The following is a 20,544-nucleotide window of genomic DNA, read 5'->3' on the forward strand; positions in this document are numbered from 1 at the left end:
AATAGATAGCTAGTGGGAAGCAGCCGCATGGCACAGGGAGATCAGCTTGGTGCTTTGTGACCACCTAGGGGGGTGGGATAGGGAGGGTGGGAGGGAGACGCAAGAGGGAGGAGATATGGGGATATATGTATATGTACAGCTGATTCACTTTGTTATACAGCAGAAACTAACACAACAATGTAAAGCAATTATACTCCAATAAAGATGTTAAAAAAAAATTTAAGTAGCCACATGTGACTAGTAGCTACCCTTGTAGAAAGCACAGCTCCAGATAATGTGAGAAAAAAAGTAATTCTTAGCTCGTATTCACTGGGCTCCTCGAACTAAACCTCAAAGAGTAGAAACCCCAGAGATGAACCATAAGCAATTCTGAGGGTTATTAATGTGTAGTTTCCAGGAGCAGACTTTTTTAAAAAGTGCATTCCTCCGTCTTTATGTTCTAACATCCCATCTCTTGGGCACTAAAATGCTTTGGCTCTCAACTGTTCTGCATATTAATTAACTATGTGGAGAGCGAACCCCAGATTGACTGCTTCTTTGCAGTATCAATTCTGGGTGCACAGAAACAGCCATCCATGAAGGATGTGAGTAGCCAGGAAAAAGTCCACTCATAGCAATAAAATCACTTTGAACCAAATTCAGGGGACATTCTGCCTCTGATAAGAGTGTTCAGGGAATGCAGGACTGAAAAGTGAAATCAATCAAACTGAGCAGAAAAGAACCACAGAACATTTTATTATTTTAAAGAAACCCAGAGAACATACAGTGAAAAGGTGAAAGGGCAGAATGCAAAAGAGTTGAATCCTGGGGTCGGCTCTGGTTCCCGCAAGCCACCCCACCCAGGGAATGCTGAGTCTCCTGAAAAACTCTGCCCAGAGACTTCCCCGGGGCTCTTCCGCATATTTCAGAGTTTTGGGTCTACCTTTGGGGATAGCTGGCCTGGACCAGGTGACCAGATACCCTTTTTGCTCTTCTAAAGTCTGGAAGTGACCAGATCAGAGTAAACGGGGCCACTGACAGCCCAGGGACTTCCGTCCATCCTGGAGCGTCATCAACATCCTGGGCAATGGCAAATGCTTCAGGGCTCCAATATGGCAAGACCTCTCCTGGACAGGCAAGCAATGGGCAGGCTCAAGAAATTATCTAAATAATCAGGCAAAAATGTCTGTCATCAGCACATGGAAAGATGAGGCATTGGGTCTCAAGGCTCCAGTTCAGCCTCCTTAAGGAAATTAGCTGGTAATTTTCTAGTATCCAATATTCTACTACTTACAAGCATCAGTTGAGGAAAAGAAATTGCTCTCTTGCCACAGTTACTCTGTGGGCTTCACCCCAGATGGAGTATAGGAGGAGGAAGCTTTTTAATGAAAATAGACTTAATTTCCTGAAAAGATTAGTATAAGGTCAGGGGGAATGAGTCTTTTGACTCTCTCATGAAGCCAATTGACTGGAGGCTATTTTACTCGCTAAAAAAGAAGTACATCTAAAAAAAATACATGATAGTCTTTTTGCTATATAGTAATTCATTGGAACATTCACCAACATGAAATGAGGGCTTCTGGTGGGACAAAGCTACACAAATGACTAATGGTAACCTGACGTCTGATTCCATAAATCAAAGAGATCTTGTCAAAGTACCCTAAGTCAAATCTCCAATTACTGGGACATGTTTCAGGAAGCATTAAACCTGAATATCCAGAGACTGGGGGACTTGAATCAGAGGCTGACAAACCCAACCAGAAACCTTATTATAACTAAGAGAGATCAGAGGGACAAAGCAAATACAGAAACATCACAAGGCAGGGAGCTACATCTCAGAAAAGAAACCTTTGTCAAAAATTGAGAAAGGACGTAGAACATTCTCTCGGCTTCCATCAAATACAATGGTGGAAGGTGTACCTTAGGCCAACTCTAAAGTTAGACGAAAGCATCAGACAAATTAATCGTACATAATTTACTATGTAAATTATAGTTCATGTCTTTATAATAATAAATCTGTGTTGACATAAGCCTATGAGAAGCGCGGAGAAAAAAACAGAGGAAAGGAGGGAAAGAAAGGTTACTATAAATTTAAGCAAGTATTTACCCTACAAAACACACGTGTTAGTAGGGATGCCGTTTAGGAAGAGAACTTGCCTAAAATTCAGAAATGCGATGTTTTACATTTGATTCAGTTAGGAAGAAACCTGATAGCCCTGTTGAAGAAGAGATGTCCTTAAAAGAAAGGCAGTACCAGGGCTAGAGGTCCAAAATGGGTCATGTTTTAAAGGTATTAAGTAAATTTCAACAATACTTGCAAATGAGGAAAGCAGGTGGAAGTCTGAATGATGGAGGTGCCAATGGGATGAAGCTGACAATGCAGGGGAGTCTGGGGCTTCTGAAAGTTGGCAGGTTCTGCTACGCCTCTCTTTATTTGCTCAGAAGGGAGAAATAGATGAGAACCTTGAGTGCTCAGAAAGCTGGGAGGGAGCCCTGAATTCTTCTGTGGGATTAGCAGGAGGGCAGGCCTAGCCATCATGGGAGCTATGCATGTTCCCAGGAGTCTTCACATTAAATCAGGTTTGTGAAAGAGCCAGAGGAGCTCCACCTTTAAGTAGGAAAGACAAAAGCCATCTGCTACCTGAACCCCAAACTGGCTAGCAGGAAGCTTAGAAGGATGTGTCCCACTGAAGGCTGAAAGAGAACCATGGTTCAACACAACAATGAGCAAAGTCGAAGGCAAATGAGAAAGACAGCCAGTTGTCTACCATCGATTAAATACTGTACACTTATTAAATGACACTGTACACAGTATTTGTAACGTTGACTATTATTTACCCTTGTACATTTCCATAACTGCATCTGCATAGCAAAAGGGTAACCTGGTCGAAAGCACACTCTGACCTTTATTGACCCCTGGCTGTGCCACTTACTGGGAAGGAAATACCCACCCATGGTGTTAGATTTACACATTTAAATCTATAAAGTGGATACACACATGACCCGAACTTGGCTATACTGTGCTGTACTGTTGCTGTATTGTATCATGTGTCCACAGATGCGTGATGGAAAACAAAATTGCTCTGGGGAGGAAAACTGTTAAAGATGTAACTGAGCTCCAGGGATGTCTGTTCTGTCTCTACGGCAGGCAGAGCCCCCAGTAGGCGTGGGGAAACTGCGTGAATGTGTAGACTAGGAAGAGCCTTGTAGTGGAAAAAACATAGAGCTGGGATTGCCTTGCCACCAGGATAAACATCTTTTACGTAGTTTAACACACATTGCGTTTTCTAGGAATGCAACTACTGTGTAAATTGAGGAAGGTGATATTTTCAGGGGGAAACTTTACTAAGATTCTTCACCAATCTGGGAAATTCACATCACCAAACCAAGCTGCTCTGGGTGTCTGAGTCTATTTTAATCCGATTTGTCAGTCTGCACTGGGCGCTGTGTGTCTGTGGTGATGCTCACAGCCTCAGGCACCCTCCAACTTCATGTGTATCCTACCCAGGGTGTTTACACATTGAGGTACTCATCACCTTCCTGTGAATTCCCTCCTTTTACCCCGCACCCCCAAACTCCTGCATATTGCATCAGTGCGTTTAGAATTACATATGAAGATAAGTTCCACTACCTTTGCATTTCAGTTCAGGGCATTTCAAAGCACTCACTCTATAGAGGGGGTGCCAGGGCTCAAGTTTGGGACCTCTTGTCCTAGAAGACTGAACCTGGGCCAGTCTCTTGGCTCCTGGACCTCCTGTGCTACGTGAATAAAAATGAGAGGTTTGGACTGACTTCTGTTCCATGATGAAGTGGTTGAGGGGAGCGGGCTGTCTGGGGCAGAGGATTTAGACAAACCACAATTTGAGTGGGAAAGGGCAAAGGGCAGCCAGCGATCAAAAGTCAACCTCCTTCCCCTGGCTGCACACCCGCTGCCCCAATTTCCAGGCATCTGAGGTCACAGGAACAACTTCAGGGCACATATTAATCTTCACAAAGCAATCACAAGCCAGGAGTTTCATCCAGAATTTCAGTGATTAAAGGTTATCAACACGCTGAGTCATAAACTAAGCTACAGATTCCCTGAAGGAGGTGCCAACCAGCTATCACTGTAGCCCCAGGGGCCCATGTAGCACCAACTACCACTGCCTCCAGCTGGACACACAGGAGACCATACCTCTTTGTGCCATCAAAATGGAGACCAAGATGCACGGGCAGAATCGAGATGAGCACTTCGGTATAACGTCTCCTGCCTTATTGATGCTGCCCGGGCTTTGCTGAACCTTCCCAGTTGTTACTTTCCCTCGTATGTTTCCTTCCTTTCTTTTTTTCCCCCCAACTGAAGTTGGGGTTTATTCCCCAGAACCAAAGACTGCGGGTAGGGAAAGTGAAAAAGGAAAGACACGAAGATTTGCAGCAGGGAAGTGTGATATGCCAGCTCACGACCCTAAAAAGCAAACCACACGTCAGCTTACTCGCCTTATCTGTTTCGTTTAAATTCTAGGGTCACAAAAATAGATGTGAAATTAAAATGTGCACAGCATTAGGGCAGCAATAGTTACCCGGGGGATAGTGACTCTGACCCCATGGGCCCCTTCAGAGATGAACAGTGACACGCACGAGTCCCAGGGCCTGGACACGCAGACTGGCCTTATTCCAGAGACTTCTATCTGGGTTCCACACTTCCTCACAACCCTGCCCACAGCTGCTAGCTTGCAGCCTCAGGCCTGAGTGCTTTGTGCTCACAATACATCCTTTCCAAGTGAGTCATGGATTCCTCTCATCAGAAACACCTCCTGGCACAGAAATTGTTTCATTGAACCACACCTTGACCCATGCCACCAATCTTCAGGGCGATGCAAAGGTGGCTTTCCAAGCAACGCCAGGCTGCTGCCCGGAACAGTCTCACACTCACCTCCAATGCCCCCTGCCCTGCTCAGGCGCACCTCCAAGTTAGGACTAGAGGGGCCCAACAAACATCAAAGGGTCGCCTCCCTGCAACTCAGGTCTGACTACAAAACTGCTGTCTGAGTTTCTATAAAGCGGCACTCATGAGAACACACCAAGGTTATTAGGAGAATCCTCCTGTGGATTCATCTGGAATGGATGTATACATGTACGCATATACGTGTGCCACACCTGCACACCACACACAAATATACACACCACCATGTGCACGTACACACAGTTACCTCCACATACACAAATACATATATACAGACCACTGTATGCACGTACACACAAATATATACATACATACACAGATATATACATGAATATATCTCCCTCAAAATGAAACAGCGTTTTGGTGACTTTCTCCCAGTGTGTTCTGAAGTGTTCACGTGGTGCCCCCAAGCCCGGCCGTGACAGGCACGGACCCATCACTCACCTCTCCGTGTCAAAGTATGAGTCGACGTAGGGATGCGGGGCCCCGGCCACGGCGAAGTTGCTGCTTCCAGTGTCAACGAGTATCTGCAGCTTTTATTTTTAAAGGAGAAACAGAGAAACCATCAGGCTACTTGAATAAGGCAACACTCCTGACTACTTCTTTTAAAAATTAAGTACCAAGAACAATGTATTACTTGGAGAAAACTTACATCGATTAGAAATATCTTTAAAAAGCTGTTAGAAAACTGAACCCTGAACACAGTCTGTCGTGAAGCTTGCATGGGCGAGGTGGAATCAGTTTAGCCTCAGAGAGGCACTCAACCTTAAACGAAGGTAAATTCAGTGGAATAAGTGGGATTTTTCCTTTTTCAGCTGCTGGCACCTGGTAACCAGGCAGAGCCCTTTCTCACCCTGGGCTCTTGGCCGGGTTTGTCACTTGGCTGGGGTAGCCCTCCTCCTGCCTTTCCAATCTCACTTGGAAATCCTCATTCACCCCCTCCTCTCCCTCCACACGTCCAGGATGCTTTCCCAGACTTGTCCTGGCACTGGGCATCCCTCATCTCTGCTGCATAGCACCTGGGAACACCTGTCAGAGGTACCACTTTTTTTTTTTTTTTAGTTTTAATGAGTTAGCATTTACACACAAATAAAAACGGAAGACCTTGGATTTTCCGCTGGTGCGCTCTGGCATGGTGTTCTCCCAAACCAAGATACAGGAATTCCTCTTATTCCCCGAAGGTCCCTATCTGCCCCTTTCCGGTCAATCCCTCCTGTTTCTCAGAGGCAACCACTTTCTGAATCCTATTACCAGGGATTGAGTTCACCGGTTCCTGGACATTATATAAATGGAATCATGTGGAGTTTTTGTCAGGGGAGCGAGAGGAAGGTCTAGCTTCTTCTGCTCACCATGTTTTGGGGCTTCTCACACTGAATAGAGAGACGATAAATGCCCCTTTATGCCTCGTAACTTTGGGAAATGAATTCTCTGAATTCCGTTTACGAACACAGTCACTAGGAAAGTTGCAGGGCCTCACTACAGAGATGTTCGGAAAGATTTCAGACAGAACGCAATTAAAAAAGTATATCATCTTGTTCTCCATTCAAATATTTGATGTTCAACAGCCCGATCCCCCAAGCCACAACCTGGATTGGATTGGGTTTCACCTGATTTTCACATAAACATTCCAAGGGCACCAACTAAATCTGCATGAACTTGGATTTTACAGGAGGGGAACTGGGGATGCCGAGGAATCCTCGCATGTGCCACTGAACAGTTGGTAACAAGGAAAATTAGGTGGAGATCTGTCTGCAGGTCCATGGGGCTGGGCCAGATAGTCCTACCAGGCAGAGTTCTCCCTTTCTTGCTGCTTCTAAATGCTCTGATTTTCAGTGGGCACTCATATCAGAATCTCTGCATGTTTTTTTTTTTTTTTTTTTTTTGCAGTACGTGGGCCTCTCACTGCTGTGGCCTCTCCCGTTGCGGAGCACAGGCTCCGGACGTGCAGGCTCAGCGGCCATGGCTCACGGGCCCAGCCGCTCCGCGGCATGTGGGATCTTCCCGGACCGGGGCACGAACCCGTGTCCCCTCCCTGCATCGGCAGGCGGACTCTCAACCACTACGCCACCAGGGAAGCCCTCTGCATGTTTTTAAAAATACCTCCTTAACTTCAATTCTTTTAAGAGATGGGTTTATCTCATTTACATCCAATTATACACATTTTTCTTAATCCTATCACTTCCTCTGTCACATTTTCTGTTTTAATCCTGCCCTTCAGGATTTTTATGGAGGCCTCATCTGTAGCGATGACTGATTAAGTCATTAGCCACTGGTGACCGATTCAACTTCCAACCCGTCTCCCCTCCCTGGAAATGAGGCTGAAAGTTGCAACTCTCTACTCTCAGGGTTGGTTCCCCATCCTTCAGGGCTTTCCAACAGCCAGCTGACTGACGTGATGCAGGTGTGGTTGGAAGGGACTTGTTATGAGAAACAAAAGACACCTTTATCACCCTTATCACCCAGGAAGTCCCAAGGGTTTCAGAAGCCCTGAGCTAGGAACTCGGACAAAGACCAAATACATATTTCTTTGTATAAATGTGTTTCTTCATATAAATCACAATATCACATATGGACAATGGGAAATCAGCAAGGGCCGGAGCCTCACCCATCATTGGAATGAAGCTCACTCTGTCTTCACAGCAGACATAGTCCAAGCTGACCTAATAATATATGTAACTCACATGGCCTTGCGTCCTCAGTGTCATCTGACGTCCTGGATCTAAAAGGTTCCTGAAGGCAAGATGAGCTTTTAAAGTTGCTCTGGAGAAAGTAGTAGAGAGATGACGAAGAAAGGAAAAAAAACCCAAAAGCCCAGAATTCCAGGCTCACGGCAGCCATGAAAGCAGGCCGTTTTTACAAGCCTTTCCTGGGTCTCACTGGCAAACACGCACCCAACAGCCCAGCAGGATGCCTGTGGAAAGGCCAGGCCACCTGACAGCGGATTCCCAGGCCGGCATTCCACATCCACACACGATGCTCCTGCACAACCAGCCCCAGGCAAAGCAGACACAGGACCGCTGTCCCGGGCATAATGGCCCCATTCTCTGCAGACATTTCAGTCTGCTCTCCTGGGTGTGGAATCCCACCTACAGCCTCCGCATCACACATCAGAACCAAGTCCTCTTATACACTCCCATCCTCACTTCTGCCACGCTGCACGTTTTCCCTCCTTGCAGAGGCAGGCGACACAAAACAGAAAGTCACACCCAAACATAGATGGCAATATTTTACACAGAAGACTCCTGATTGCCAGGCGTTCGTCCCCAGCTGTTTCAGCACAAGACAGCTTTCAAGAAAATTCAATTTGGAGTCACGGCTCGACCAAGTGGGTCACCACCTCGACCATTCCTAGAGGATAAGATTTGAGGTGAGAGACGGCCCAGATAAATGAGGCAGCCACAAAGCCAGGGAAGGAATGGGTTTCTAGAGAGCAGTAAATGCTCTGAGTTGGGCTTCAAGTAATGTTTCTGAGCTGCCCACACCTTTTTTCTGTGCGATGACCTGGAAACGGACTTTTCTCACATTGACTTCTCGCGCCAGGGCCATGATTTTCCCTTTGCAAGTCCTAGTCTCAACTGCAAAGGAAAAACAAAATACAGTTGCTTGCCCTATAAATTTTGCAGCATCCACCCTGAAACCACTGACAGGCAAAGGCTCAGGGTGCAGAAGCCTTCTGGATGCCTCACCCCTACTCCACTCGCTGCACATGCTCTGCTGCGTCCTTATCCCGGGAACTTCCAACATCACTTCCTGTCTCCTTGGGTTCAGCTCCAAGTACACACAACAGTCTAACCACAGAGCCTGTCGTTCAGCCCCATAAAGGGACACTGAAAATACATACAAAATCGGGATATGCTTTGCACTTTCAAAGCGCAACTGAAAATGATTCAGAAGCGGGTAAGAAACATCATCCCTGCTTTACAACAAGAAATGCAGAAAGGCCGCCGAGAGCTGCAAGTCCCGGCTTCCTTCCCTATGCTAAGCAGCCTCCTGTAGAACCCACGTGCCATTTCTTCCAGAATTTAGGAACGCAGACAAAAATCTGTCTCCACAAGGAGCAAGCGTCCTGTATTCTGATGGTCACTGGCTTTTCACTGCTCCCATCTTTTTGCCAACCTCAGGGCTCTTTTATGGAAGAAGCGGGTCCCCACTGTGCATCATTTTCACACTGGAGCCTGTCTTCTCCAGAGAACATCCAAGCACAGGGCACCCCCATGCGAGTGGGGCGCACGTGAGGCTCACCTGCCTTTCTCCATCCAGCACCTTGGACAGTGCCCAGGGCGACCTAGGTGCTCAATGAACAGCTGCTGAATGAATGAAAAAGTGGGGGACCGAGAGACTTCCACCGAATGGAGATTACCACATGTAAAAGAGATAGCTAGTGGGAAGCAGCCGCATAGCACAGGGAGATCAGCTCGGTGCTTTGTGACCACCTAGAGGGGTGGGATAGGGAGGGTGGGAGGGAGACTCAAGAGGGAGGAGATATGGGGATGTATGTATATGTATGGCTGATTCACTTTGTTATACAGCAGAAACTAACACACCAGTGTAAAGCAGTTATACTCCAATAAAGATGTTAAAAATAAACAAATAAATATAGGAAAAATGCACATTCCAGACAAACGGAATGTGTTTATTGACTTATAAAAGCAACCTGCATTGTGCACCGACCAATTCTACACAAAATGTGGAGAGGGCAAAAGATCTTAGATGACCTTTTCCAGAAGACAAGGTGTGAAAATCCCATTACCCTCTAAGTGAAGACTTTCTTCTTTGAAGGATGCTTCTTTGACAATATTCCCCAATTTTAGCAGCCCCACTCAAACTTGCAGAATGAAATTTTATAAAATAATCATGAAACAAGGACAGCCATTATGCACAAGTTACTGCTGGGAGGGAACCGGACGGCTTTTGATGGTGGACAGATTTTTCTCCCTGTCAGGAGGGCAGTCCTGTCCTCATGTCACTGTGGCTCTTCATTTTGCTGGGCAGTGACAGAGTACACAAGGCCTGGGACCAAGACCACGTCGTCCTCCTGTCCTGTTCCTCTGCTCCCTCGTGCGGGAAGGGGGCGACTGACCTCTTTCACAGGATGCCTGCGAGGAGTAAATTCAGTCGTATGAAGCGAGTAATAAATGCTAGCGCTGATCAAGCACACAACTTCCAGCAGGAGGTGGGGAGAGAGGTCAGTCATCGGCGGCCATTGCCACAAACTCCATGACACTCCAAGGAACCTCTGGCCAGGGCCAGTTCTGGAGCGATTTGAAGCTAACAGATTCTCCAGGAAGATTCCTTTAGGGGACAGTCAGGACTCTATATCGCCATGCCCTGCTCTGCCTAGACAAAGCTTACTTGTTTTTTTGTTTGTTTGTTTGTTTTAAATTTATTTATTTTTATTTTTGGCTGCATTGGTTCTTCGTTGCTGCGCGCGGGTTTTCTCTAGTTGCGGTGAGCGGGGGCTACTCTTTGTTTCAGTGCGCAGGCTTCTCATTGCGGCAGCTTCTCTTGTTGCGGAGCACAGGCTACTGTAGGTGCATGGGCTTCAGTAGTTGTGGCACACGGGCTCAGTAGTTGTGGCTCGTGGCTTAGTTGCTCCATGGCATGTGGGACCTTCCCAGACCAGGGCTCGAACCCGTGTCCCCTGCATTGGCAGGCGGATTCTTAACCACTGCGCCACCAGGGAAGCCACTTACTTGTTTTTAAAATGGCACATCTTATGGGGTTTTATTTTCCTCCTTTTATTTTGATACAATTATGAGCCACCTCTCATGCTCTCTGCCAGCGAGCGGAGGTTAATTACAAACCACACACAGTTCTGTCTTTGAGACCCAGGCAGAGTCCTACATCCTCCAAAAGGCCTTTCAGTGGCGGCCCTGATCCATTCCTCTCCTCTGACAGCCGTGGCCTGATTTTTGGCCCCCTCCCTTGTCTGATGTCTTTTATTGGCCTCTCATTTCTCTGAGGTGCACGGGTTTCCTCTCAGTGAGCCTGTAAGTTGCTTGAGGGCAAAGCCCTTTTTCTTAGTCTTTGGAACAATCTCCATAATGACTACCTTTGATAGGAATTCGATAATCACCTGGTCCATAAGATGGGGAGGAAATACACATGAACTCCACCTAGGAGTGGAAAGCTGATAAAGAAGGTAAGCCTGCCAAGAAGCTGGAGAGAATTCACCGGGCGAATTCCTGATACACTTGTGCACATACTTTATTTAGCTTTTCTAGAATTGGCTAGAGTGGCTAACTTAACTTCCCAGTTGCTATATGATCACACGCTTCCTCTTAATTATCCAAGGCTAACCAGAGGTAGGAAAAAGATGATGGGGTGGGGGGAGTTTGTTGGTGCCTCCACCTGGCGCCACACTCACTCCAGCTGCTGGGACTCTTCCAGCATCCAGGGTGCAGTGTGGTTCCTTCCCAGCCCTGTCTGATTCCCAGTAAAGCCCTAGTCATACCTGCAAAAAAAAAAAAAGAAAAAAACGCCCTCCAGCATCCATGTCAGGCCTGAGGTGCCCAGGAATGAACGCTCACTGCTGGGCGCAGCCCTGAACCCCAAATACACAACTGACGGATGAAGCCCCCACATCCTGATCCCTGGGCGGACCGCTCTGAGTGTGCCCTGCGCCACCTCCAGGATTCCCCGTAGCGCTGCCCTGTATTAGTCTTCTCCTCCCTCTGCCTTGCTGCCCTGCGCCTACCAGTGCCTCCGGGTAGAGAGGAACAGGGAAGGTTGACTCACACAAGCCTTGCCTCCTGTGCCCCAGAGAGACCAGACATCTGTCGGAGGGGCTCCCTCCCCAAGGTTCACCACCTGTGGAAACCTCCATATTGTGCACGGCTCCCACTGTCCGTTCTCAATTCTTGGTTGATGCACTGGGCAATAACCCCACAGAAAGCCATTTGCTAATTTTGCTGTAATAAGGAAAAAGGTGGCATTAAGGAGAAGAACTGGTTCCACGTCTAGTTAGTGATTAGCAGCCTGAGATCTCTCAGATGTCGCTGCCTCTTTTTCAGCAGGTTAATAGATAGGAAAATTAGCAGATAATTTCAATAATGGCTCATTTAACACAACGATTCCTAATTACATTAGCAGCCCATCTGCTGAAGTCTGCCAGCAAGTAGAACGCACAGCAGCGGGGTCCTTTGCGGCCTGGCTCCACAGGGCTGTGTGCCCACAGTTGTGACATGGGATTGTAGGTGCTGATCTTGTTAATCAGGTTCTCTTGGGGCTTCAATTCTGGAAATGAATGTCGTTTTACTTCAACACGCCTTGTTGAAGGAAGCAAAAATAATTGCCATGCGCCATTTCTCCACGTTCTAAAATTAAGGTTGTTTTTATAGAGAAGGAAAAAAAAATCATTTTCAAAGGGCTCCACTTAACACAAACAGATGTTACCGAAGTTAGCTACGAGGGGCTTGATTATACAATCTTTTCAGGCTCTGTGTGTGTGCATGTGTGTGTGTGTGTGTGCACGTGCTTCCTCCTCGCAGATGGGGCTCTTGCTAGAAAAACACAGCCCAGAGACCTGTGGATGGCTTCCCTGGTTCCTGGGAAACCTCAACTGCCAAAAGGATGCTGGAAGGAGAAGGGACACCCGCTTGGCTGTGTCTGATCCGAACGTGACGGCAGTTTTCCACTGAATGCTTAGGGCTTGGCAGGTTGAGGCCGGCTGCAGAGGTTGTAGGCTGTAGGAAGGTTAAGTGTGGCGGTCCTTGTTCTAGGAGACTAAAAGTCACCCCGAAATCAGAATCCTTCTGGACATGGGAGCTGTCACTACCTCTGCAGCTGAAACCTGTCACCGGGGTGATGGGACAATTACTGGAGGGAGGGGCTGCTCTGTGATTGAGTTTCCTAACTTTTCAAACAACCCATCCCTGTTAGGATGAGTGGAAAGGCCGGATTTCTAAGGTAGGAGGAGGAGATTTTATCACACACCAGAGCTGATGCCCTTAAATGTGCTGCAACTATGTCCATTCATGGGATGCTGGTTTCAAGTTCACTTTCTACCTGTGGTCCCAGGATACACCCTGCACTTTCTCTAAAGCAGAGTGGCATGAAAACTATCAGCTATAGCGTCTGTTAGACCTGGATTTGAACCCTGGCTTAGCCTCCTGTGAATGAAGAATATCACCTGCCATATCGGTAAACAAAGGATGTTGCAGCCATCAAGCCATCACATTACAGCCTCCTTGATGGTGAGCCCTGAGGACGCTCAGGATGAGAAAGCACAGAGTACTGGCCCCAGGGAGCTGAGGCGCACATCAAGGGAATGATTTCAGTGAGCCCGGACTCTTGCATCTTCCCATACAGAGAAAAGCATTAAATCCGTTAAGTTGAGATGTCTGGTTTTCTTTAACAATAATATTTTGATGTTCCGACTACCTGGTCTTTGCTGCTGCAAAAATATCCCGGCTCCCCCCTTCCCTCTTCAGAGCGGTCCCTCAGAGCCATCTGAGATGCTGTGTCCCGGACTTAAGTCCTCAGTTTTGTCCGCCAAGTAAAACATAACTCTCAACTTTTATGTTATGCTTTTTTTTTTTTTTGCAGTTGACAGTCCTGTTGGCTGTGGAACCTTAAGTAAACTACTATCTCTGAGACTTGGTGTCCTCACCTGTAAGGTAAGATGATAGAGTGTTGCTCTGAGGGGCACATGAGATGCCCCTCATGTATGTGTGATACACCCAGAACAGTGCCTGGTACATTGGGGTGTTTCAATTCCTCAGAGAGGGGCAGTGTGACTTGTTTTCCTCTTGCTACAGGGCTGACTTCTCAAATACATCACTGTGCCAAACATCACATGCATCCAGCTCCCCACCAGACTTTCACTACGAGTCTCCACGCTGCAGCTAGTATGGACGCAGCCCAGAAGTAACGTGCATAAGCCCCAGAACTGGCACCCCTGTGTGTTTAGCATCCTTTCCCCATGCACCGTGGCTGGTCCTGCTGCAGGTGATGCTGAGAGGGACGTGACCATGCGCTGAAACATTTGGGGATGCCCTGTGTCAGCGGCACCTGCACTTGGCCGGAACCAGGCAGAGATCCATCCGGGAATGCTCTAATCCCAAAGCCAGGGATGCAGCTTTCACTCACTCTGTCTTTTCTTCCCCACCATGGAGTCGGTATGCCCTATCTATTCTACTTCCAGAATGTTTCTAAAACTGTTCATGTTCCCCTCTCCCCTTCCACCTCCCTGGCTCACCCTGGGGTCTTTGTGTCGCTAGCTCTGAGCACAGTGCCTGGCACACAGTAAGTGCTCAATAAAGCTTGCTGAATGAATGAATGGCGCCCAAACACCACTGAGGCCACCCTGTCGCAAGAGACTTAAGTCCAGCTAGTTTCTGTTCTCTCCGGCCTGGGTTTTCTCAGGGTCCAAGCCCTCCCCGGGGGTTTTAGTGAGTTCCAGGGTCTCCCAGTCGCAGCGACTCCTGGGCTCTGAGGACAATTTTTAACAGTGGTGTAGCAATAGCATTAGCGTACACTTGAGAAAGAAAACAATACTCTAAGGCCGCTGCCCTAACAAAGCTGCACCTGGGGGTCTCCATCGTTGGGTCTCATCCTTACATGTGAGAGTTGACCCTCGGTTTGTTTCCCTTAATATTCCAAGGCTCCAGCCATCCGTTCAGGCTGCTGAGAATTAGAGACAACATCCGTACTCAAGTCCAAGGGTGTGATCACGCATCCAGGGCTGCCCCTGGTCCAGCAGAGCCAGGGCCAGAAGCCGGAGCCACTTCACCTCTGGGCTCAGAGCTCACAGAGTAGCTGCCATCACACCTGAAGAAGGTACGTGGTTGTCTGCCAAGGGCTACACGTGGTAGCACAGTCTCCAGGGATCACGGACTACAAGGGGAGATGCTCTAAGCAGCCTCGCGTCCACCAAGCTCCTGGAAGTAAGAGCTGGAAGCCAGAAAGCACCTCGATGTTTGCAAGGGGCAATTCAGAGACAGGTAGGCTGGATGCTTCCACCTGCTTGGCCAGCCCCTCCCTCTTTGCAGGCAAACTCGGGAGTGGGCTAGGGAGGCAGAAAGAACACAAGGGGCGCCCTTTCTATGGAGGATGGCAGGGCCCCAGGGACCTCCCTGGGCTGCAGAGTTCCCCTCAGTCTCTGAGCTTACACAGTCTGCCTGCTGGCAGGATGCAATCCCACCGATTGAAGAATGAAAGCAGACACGGATGAGAGTCACAAGGCTGGATGGACCTCATTCACTGACGCCAATAAACATGATCCTTTTTCCCACAGAAAGGAAAACTCACGCCGAACTGCCTCTCAGAAAGCACTATTAAAAAGGACAAAAGCAGGTCTGTCTCCTTATTTTGGTGATTGTGGGGGGAAGGGCTAAATAGGGAAAGTGCTATCAACAGAGGGCAAGTCAGCCTTTTCTCCCCCAAAGAGATGACTACAGCCGCTCCCTCCAAAACCCGTTACACATTTCCTGGGTTTTTAGGAGACATCATTTTAGCTAAAAATCGGTTCTTCCTGCACATTTTTCAGAAGAGTTTAAACAGATTCTCAACAAAGGCGTAATGTCTTAACCCTCAAGACATTTCTGGAGTTTCACTAAATTTTCCCTTTTGCTCAAGAGTTGATAACTTTGAATGGAAAGCCATTTCAGATCTGAACTTGCAGAAGAAAAGACATGGGATTAACTTCATCCTGGCTCCCAGCATTCAAATATTGTTACAACTTTCAGTAAATGTGAAAAAAAATTAAGATAAAGATATATACTCACTGCAGCAATGGGCAAGATTTTCAAGTTACTATTTTACTATAAAATGGTTACTCCTCGCTATTATTCTAGGTATCAAGATTCATTTTGTAAATTGTAGTAAAATACACAAAACATGAAATTTAGCCTCTTAACCACTTTTAAGTGTACAGTTCAGCGGAGTTAAGACATTCACACTGTTGTACAACCATCAGCACCATCCATCTCCAGAATTTTGCATCATCTCAAACAGAAACTCTGTACCGACTAGGGACTTCCCTGATGGTCCAGTGGTTAAGATTCCGCGCTTCCACTGCAGGGGGCCTGGGTCCGATCCCTGGTCGGGAAACTAAGATCCCGCATCCCACGTGGTGCGGCCAAAAATAAATAAATAAAATCAAAAGAAAAAAAGAAACTCTGTACCCACTAAACTAATTCTCTATTCCCCACTCCACCAGCCCCTGGCAACCACCATTCAACTTTCTGTCTCTATAGATTTGACTCCTCTGGAATCGAGTATTTATCCTGGCTTATTTCACTTTGCAAAATGTCCTCAAGTTTCATTCACGTTGTAGCAGGTGTCAGAATTTCCTTCCCTTCTAAGGTTGAATAACATTCCGTTGTATGTATATTCCACTTTTTTTTTTTGGTCCATTTATCCATCAATGGACACTTGGGTTGCTTCCAACTTTGGCTACTGTAAATAATGCTGTGATGAATGTAGGTGTACAAATATCTCTTCGGAATCCTGTTTCAGTTTTCTTGGGAAGATTCATTTTTTTTCAGTGAATATTTAGTGAGTGGTGACCACGTGCCGGGGCCATGGAGACAGAAGATATGGGCCCCTTATGGAATTTATCACCTAACATTCAGACCCAAGACCAGCCTTCTCTTCTGTAATGGGTTTCAGTCTCTGATGAATTGGCTATAGGACTGGTGAGGAATAAAGCACAAATAACTGTAGTTGACTTATTTGAGGTTTTTCCACTGAATTAAAAGTTTAATTTCTAAGCCCTTTCTCACTCCAATCAACACTCTTAAAGAAAAAAAACTCCCCCCGCTTATGATGGTATTTATCAGGGTACTATAATCGATTTTAACACTGTGTAAAACACAAAAGAATTAGAAAAGTAAATTTCCTAATAGGGAAATGGACTGCCAGTCATATTATTTTGCATGTGAGCATACAAATGACTGCATCATAACTGCACTGAATCTGAAACTGACCTGGCCAAATAGCTTTTCGAGGTGAGCCCCTTGGAGTTTATTTGAAATAAACTCCACGTACGTGTAGTGAAAATACACGTCCGATACTATCATGAAGTGCTTTGAAAGCAAAAATTGTGATTTAAGTCCTAAGTATCACAAGGGTACAAACACCTTCTAGCAGCAGTGATGACTGTACATGGGTATGTTAATGGTAATGACTGATAATCTAAGATTCCTCATATGCATCTCTGTGTCAAATGCTGTGACCTAGCCTTTAGGACGACATCTTCTCAAAATCTAAAATGGTATCTCCATTTTACAGAACCCCTTTGCATACTGATCTGATAGGCCCAAACTTGGAATGTATAAAACAAAAATGCCATTGTTTTCAGATTTGCTACCCTTCGCTAATTTCAGTTCAGCCATTTAAGAAACAGACATTTCTATGAGGTTCCTAAAAGGTTTTGGGTTTTTTTTCTTCTTATTAAACCCACGAGGAAAAAAAATATTTTAATAGGCATATGGCGATCAAAGATATCATTCTCTGCTGGAAAGATCTTTTAAAGCCCTTCCAAGTAAATTCCTCTCAGGAAAGACATTAAATCTCCACATTATTTATGGTGTCCAGATATTTTGAAAGAATGCTAGCCCAGAAGAGAAATGACAGATGCATCCCTCTTTTGCGTCTATGCCGGCAAAATACAGATGTTTTCCTAATTAGGGTATAGAACAGCCACACGGAAACCTTCCAGAACACTTTAGAGGTGGGAGAAACGAAGACCTAGCAAAAAAAAAAAAACTGCAACGTATCAACCTTGGCAAAATCTCTAGCAAACGTGTGACCGCTCTTGGGTATCACCATCAAATATGACAGATGCTGCAAAAGTAGACACAGATCCACCTCTTCCTAATTCCAGCCTTTCCACGGACAGTGGACCCACGTCCCATCAACCACTTAGGACAATACACCCCCAACTCCCCCATCTCTCCTCCACAACGTCAGGTTTTCCTTCCTCTACCGGGACCACACCCACCTCATAAGCAGACTGTGATATTTCCCATCTTAAGGAAGATGACACACAACTTTCTTCACCCCACATCTTCCTCCCACCTCAGCCCCATCTCTCTGCGCTCCTTGTGACTCTCACCCGTGTCTGCAGCTCCAAAGAGTTGACGGCGAATCCTCTCCTCCTATTCCCACTGGAACCCACCACCCGGTGGGAAGAGCTCTTCCCTACATCAACCACGATCCTCACGTGCCTAACTCAACCCTTAAACCCCCCTCCCTGGGGCCACTGTAGGATTTGTCACTGATCACGACTCTGTTTCCCTCGGCTTCCGGACACACCATCTTCTAGTCTCCTCCCATCTCTGTGGCTTCTCAGGGCCCTGGCCGATCCCTCTTCCCCTCCCCAGCCTCTAAGTTTTGGGGTGTCTCAGTCCTCATCCTTGGAGCCCACCTCCTCTGTCTAGACCCACCCCACGAGGATTGCATCCAATCTCAAGACTGTACACATCTCCTCTGCCCAAGTGACTCTCAAATTTAGATCTCCGTCTGGAACCTCTTGCTTGAACTCCAGATTCAGTTCAGCTGCTCCTGGACCACTCACCTTGGATGTTACAAAAGGCATCTCAATTTGGCTTTTCCAAAACGAAACTCCCAGTTTACCTAGTAAACCATGTCACACTCGTCCACAACAATCCCAGCCCCCGCTTTTCTCTGACCCCCTCTCCTACAGCCCGCTGGAAACTCCTTGGGGCTCCTCCTAACACAAGCACACGCTCTTCCCAAGAAGGGCCTTTGCACTGGCTGTTCCTCCTGCCGGCAACACCCTTCCCCACGTACCTCACTCCCTCTTTCTTTAGGTCTCAGCTCCCAAGTCAAAGGTGCCTTCCCCAGCTAACCTATACAAATTAGCCACACCCTCAGCATGACTTTGTCCATGGTTTAATATTTTTCATAGCCTCTACCCCCATCCAAATACAGTACATTCACTTGATTTGTCTGTCTTTCCTCACTAAATTGTAAGATTCGAAGCGGCAGGATTTCTTGTTACCATGTCTCACTGCTGTAGCCTCTGTGCCTAGAAGAGGGCCAGGCAAGTATTCAGTGCACATCAAATATTTATTGAATGTGTTTAGTCACTTGTGAATTATAGTAACCGCCTTAACAAAACAATAACCAAACTCAGCCACGAGATTAGATATTACGGAACACAAAAATTGAAGAATTGAAATGAACCTTAGGGGGTCATTGTTTTGTCCACTGGAATCACTCCAGGAATTAAAAAAACATACAGACTCTCCAATCCAGAGAATGAAGCCTGGAGTTCAAGCACTTAACAAGATGACTAATTATCAGCCAGGTATGGGGACCACTGATATGGTCCAGCCTCCCCGTAACGTAGCACTGCTGTCTAGAACCACCCTGACAGGTGGTCAGGTTTCTGCCGGATGCCTCAGAGATGGGAAGCTCATTACCTTATGCCCTAACTTGTCACAGGTTCAGGGTATTCATTCTGGAATGCTCTTCCTTGCTCAGTTTAATTCAGCAAATATTTTTTTAAGGCCCTACCCTGTGCCAGGCATGATACTCCATCCTGGGATGAAGGGGTAGCAAGAGGGACTCGGTGCCTGTCCTCAGGGAGTTTCCAGTCAGCTAAATAGTTCACGGCCCCCACGGCTTCCCAGGAGACCTAGCCTGCCCTCTGCAGCAACGCCCTCTTCCATGAAGCAGCTTGTTGAATATCTGAAGGTGGTGGAGTGTGCCCTACATAGAGCCCATGGCATCCCTCCTCTGGGATGGTGGGTGGGCAGGAGGTATATCTCCCTGGAATCCTCCAAGCCTTGGTCATATGACCTGACTCCCTGCCCCTTCCCCACCATGGTAGCTTCTCAGGGTCCTGTTGAAAGTTAATATCCAGCCTCCATAGGAACTTCCAACAATCCACTAATCAATCATCTAAAGATCAATTTCCATTCATGTCAACTGAACATGACCCACGCCACGATACACACAACAAACACTGAATTGCAGTCACACCTGCCCACTTAGCACAAAGACCTGTGAAAATAATTCATAGTAAAACTTGTATTACATGATTTCACAGTTCCCTGATACATTAAAAACTATAGAAAAGCCGACATCGGACAAAGGTGGGATATGAACTTGATAAAGATTTTTTAAGAGCTCCAGTACACCCTGCTCTGTCCAATCAGGGCCTCTGTTAGCAGCCAACTGAAGTTCTAAAACAATCAAGTTTTAATCCTTGACAACAATCCTAAAAAAGGCTGGGCTTGCAAGTTTGGAAAATACAGGTTACTGTCTGAAACTACCAAAATTACCTCAAACTGTATCTCCTTCACTGACAAAACAGATTTCCTGCAGAAATGAGTGTGAGTGCAGACTTTGGAAAGAAATTTCCCCACGCCACTTCCTGAACTCTGATTTATAAGAAGAGTCTCGCAGCCTTACCACCTACTATTAATGTGTGCCTAACGAGTGCGCCCGCCACACCTCTTGGTTTCTGGACAAAAGGGAGATTTGAGCTGCGCAGTCTTAAATCTTCTCTCCCTGGAGGAGGCTGCCAGGTTTGGAGATCAATGAACTGCCCAGATGGAGATGAGACCATCAGAGTCACAGCTGAAAGCCTCAGACGCTTAAGTGCCAGGTTTTGTACAAAACATCTCAATCCTTTTGGTTTCAAGCGC

The 20,544-nt window shown here is 46.8% G+C and overlaps 1 protein-coding gene across 1 annotated transcript in view; it reads right to left on the bottom strand.

The window, feature by feature from the left end:
• The window catches only part of BACE2 (beta-secretase 2), an 86,502-nt gene that overhangs the window by 47,258 nt on the left and 18,700 nt on the right, over positions 1-20,544 (bottom strand). The window contains exon 2 of the mRNA XM_029215526.1: positions 5,366-5,454. Coding sequence (XP_029071359.1) covers positions 5,366-5,454 — 89 coding nt within the window. The remainder of the gene's footprint in view (positions 1-5,365; positions 5,455-20,544) is intronic.

The sequence above is a fragment of the Monodon monoceros genome, unplaced genomic scaffold (assembly GCF_005190385.1).
Source record: "Monodon monoceros isolate NGI ecotype Baffin Bay Population unplaced genomic scaffold, NGI_Narwhal_1 Super_Scaffold_11, whole genome shotgun sequence".
NCBI lineage: Eukaryota > Metazoa > Chordata > Mammalia > Artiodactyla > Monodontidae > Monodon > Monodon monoceros.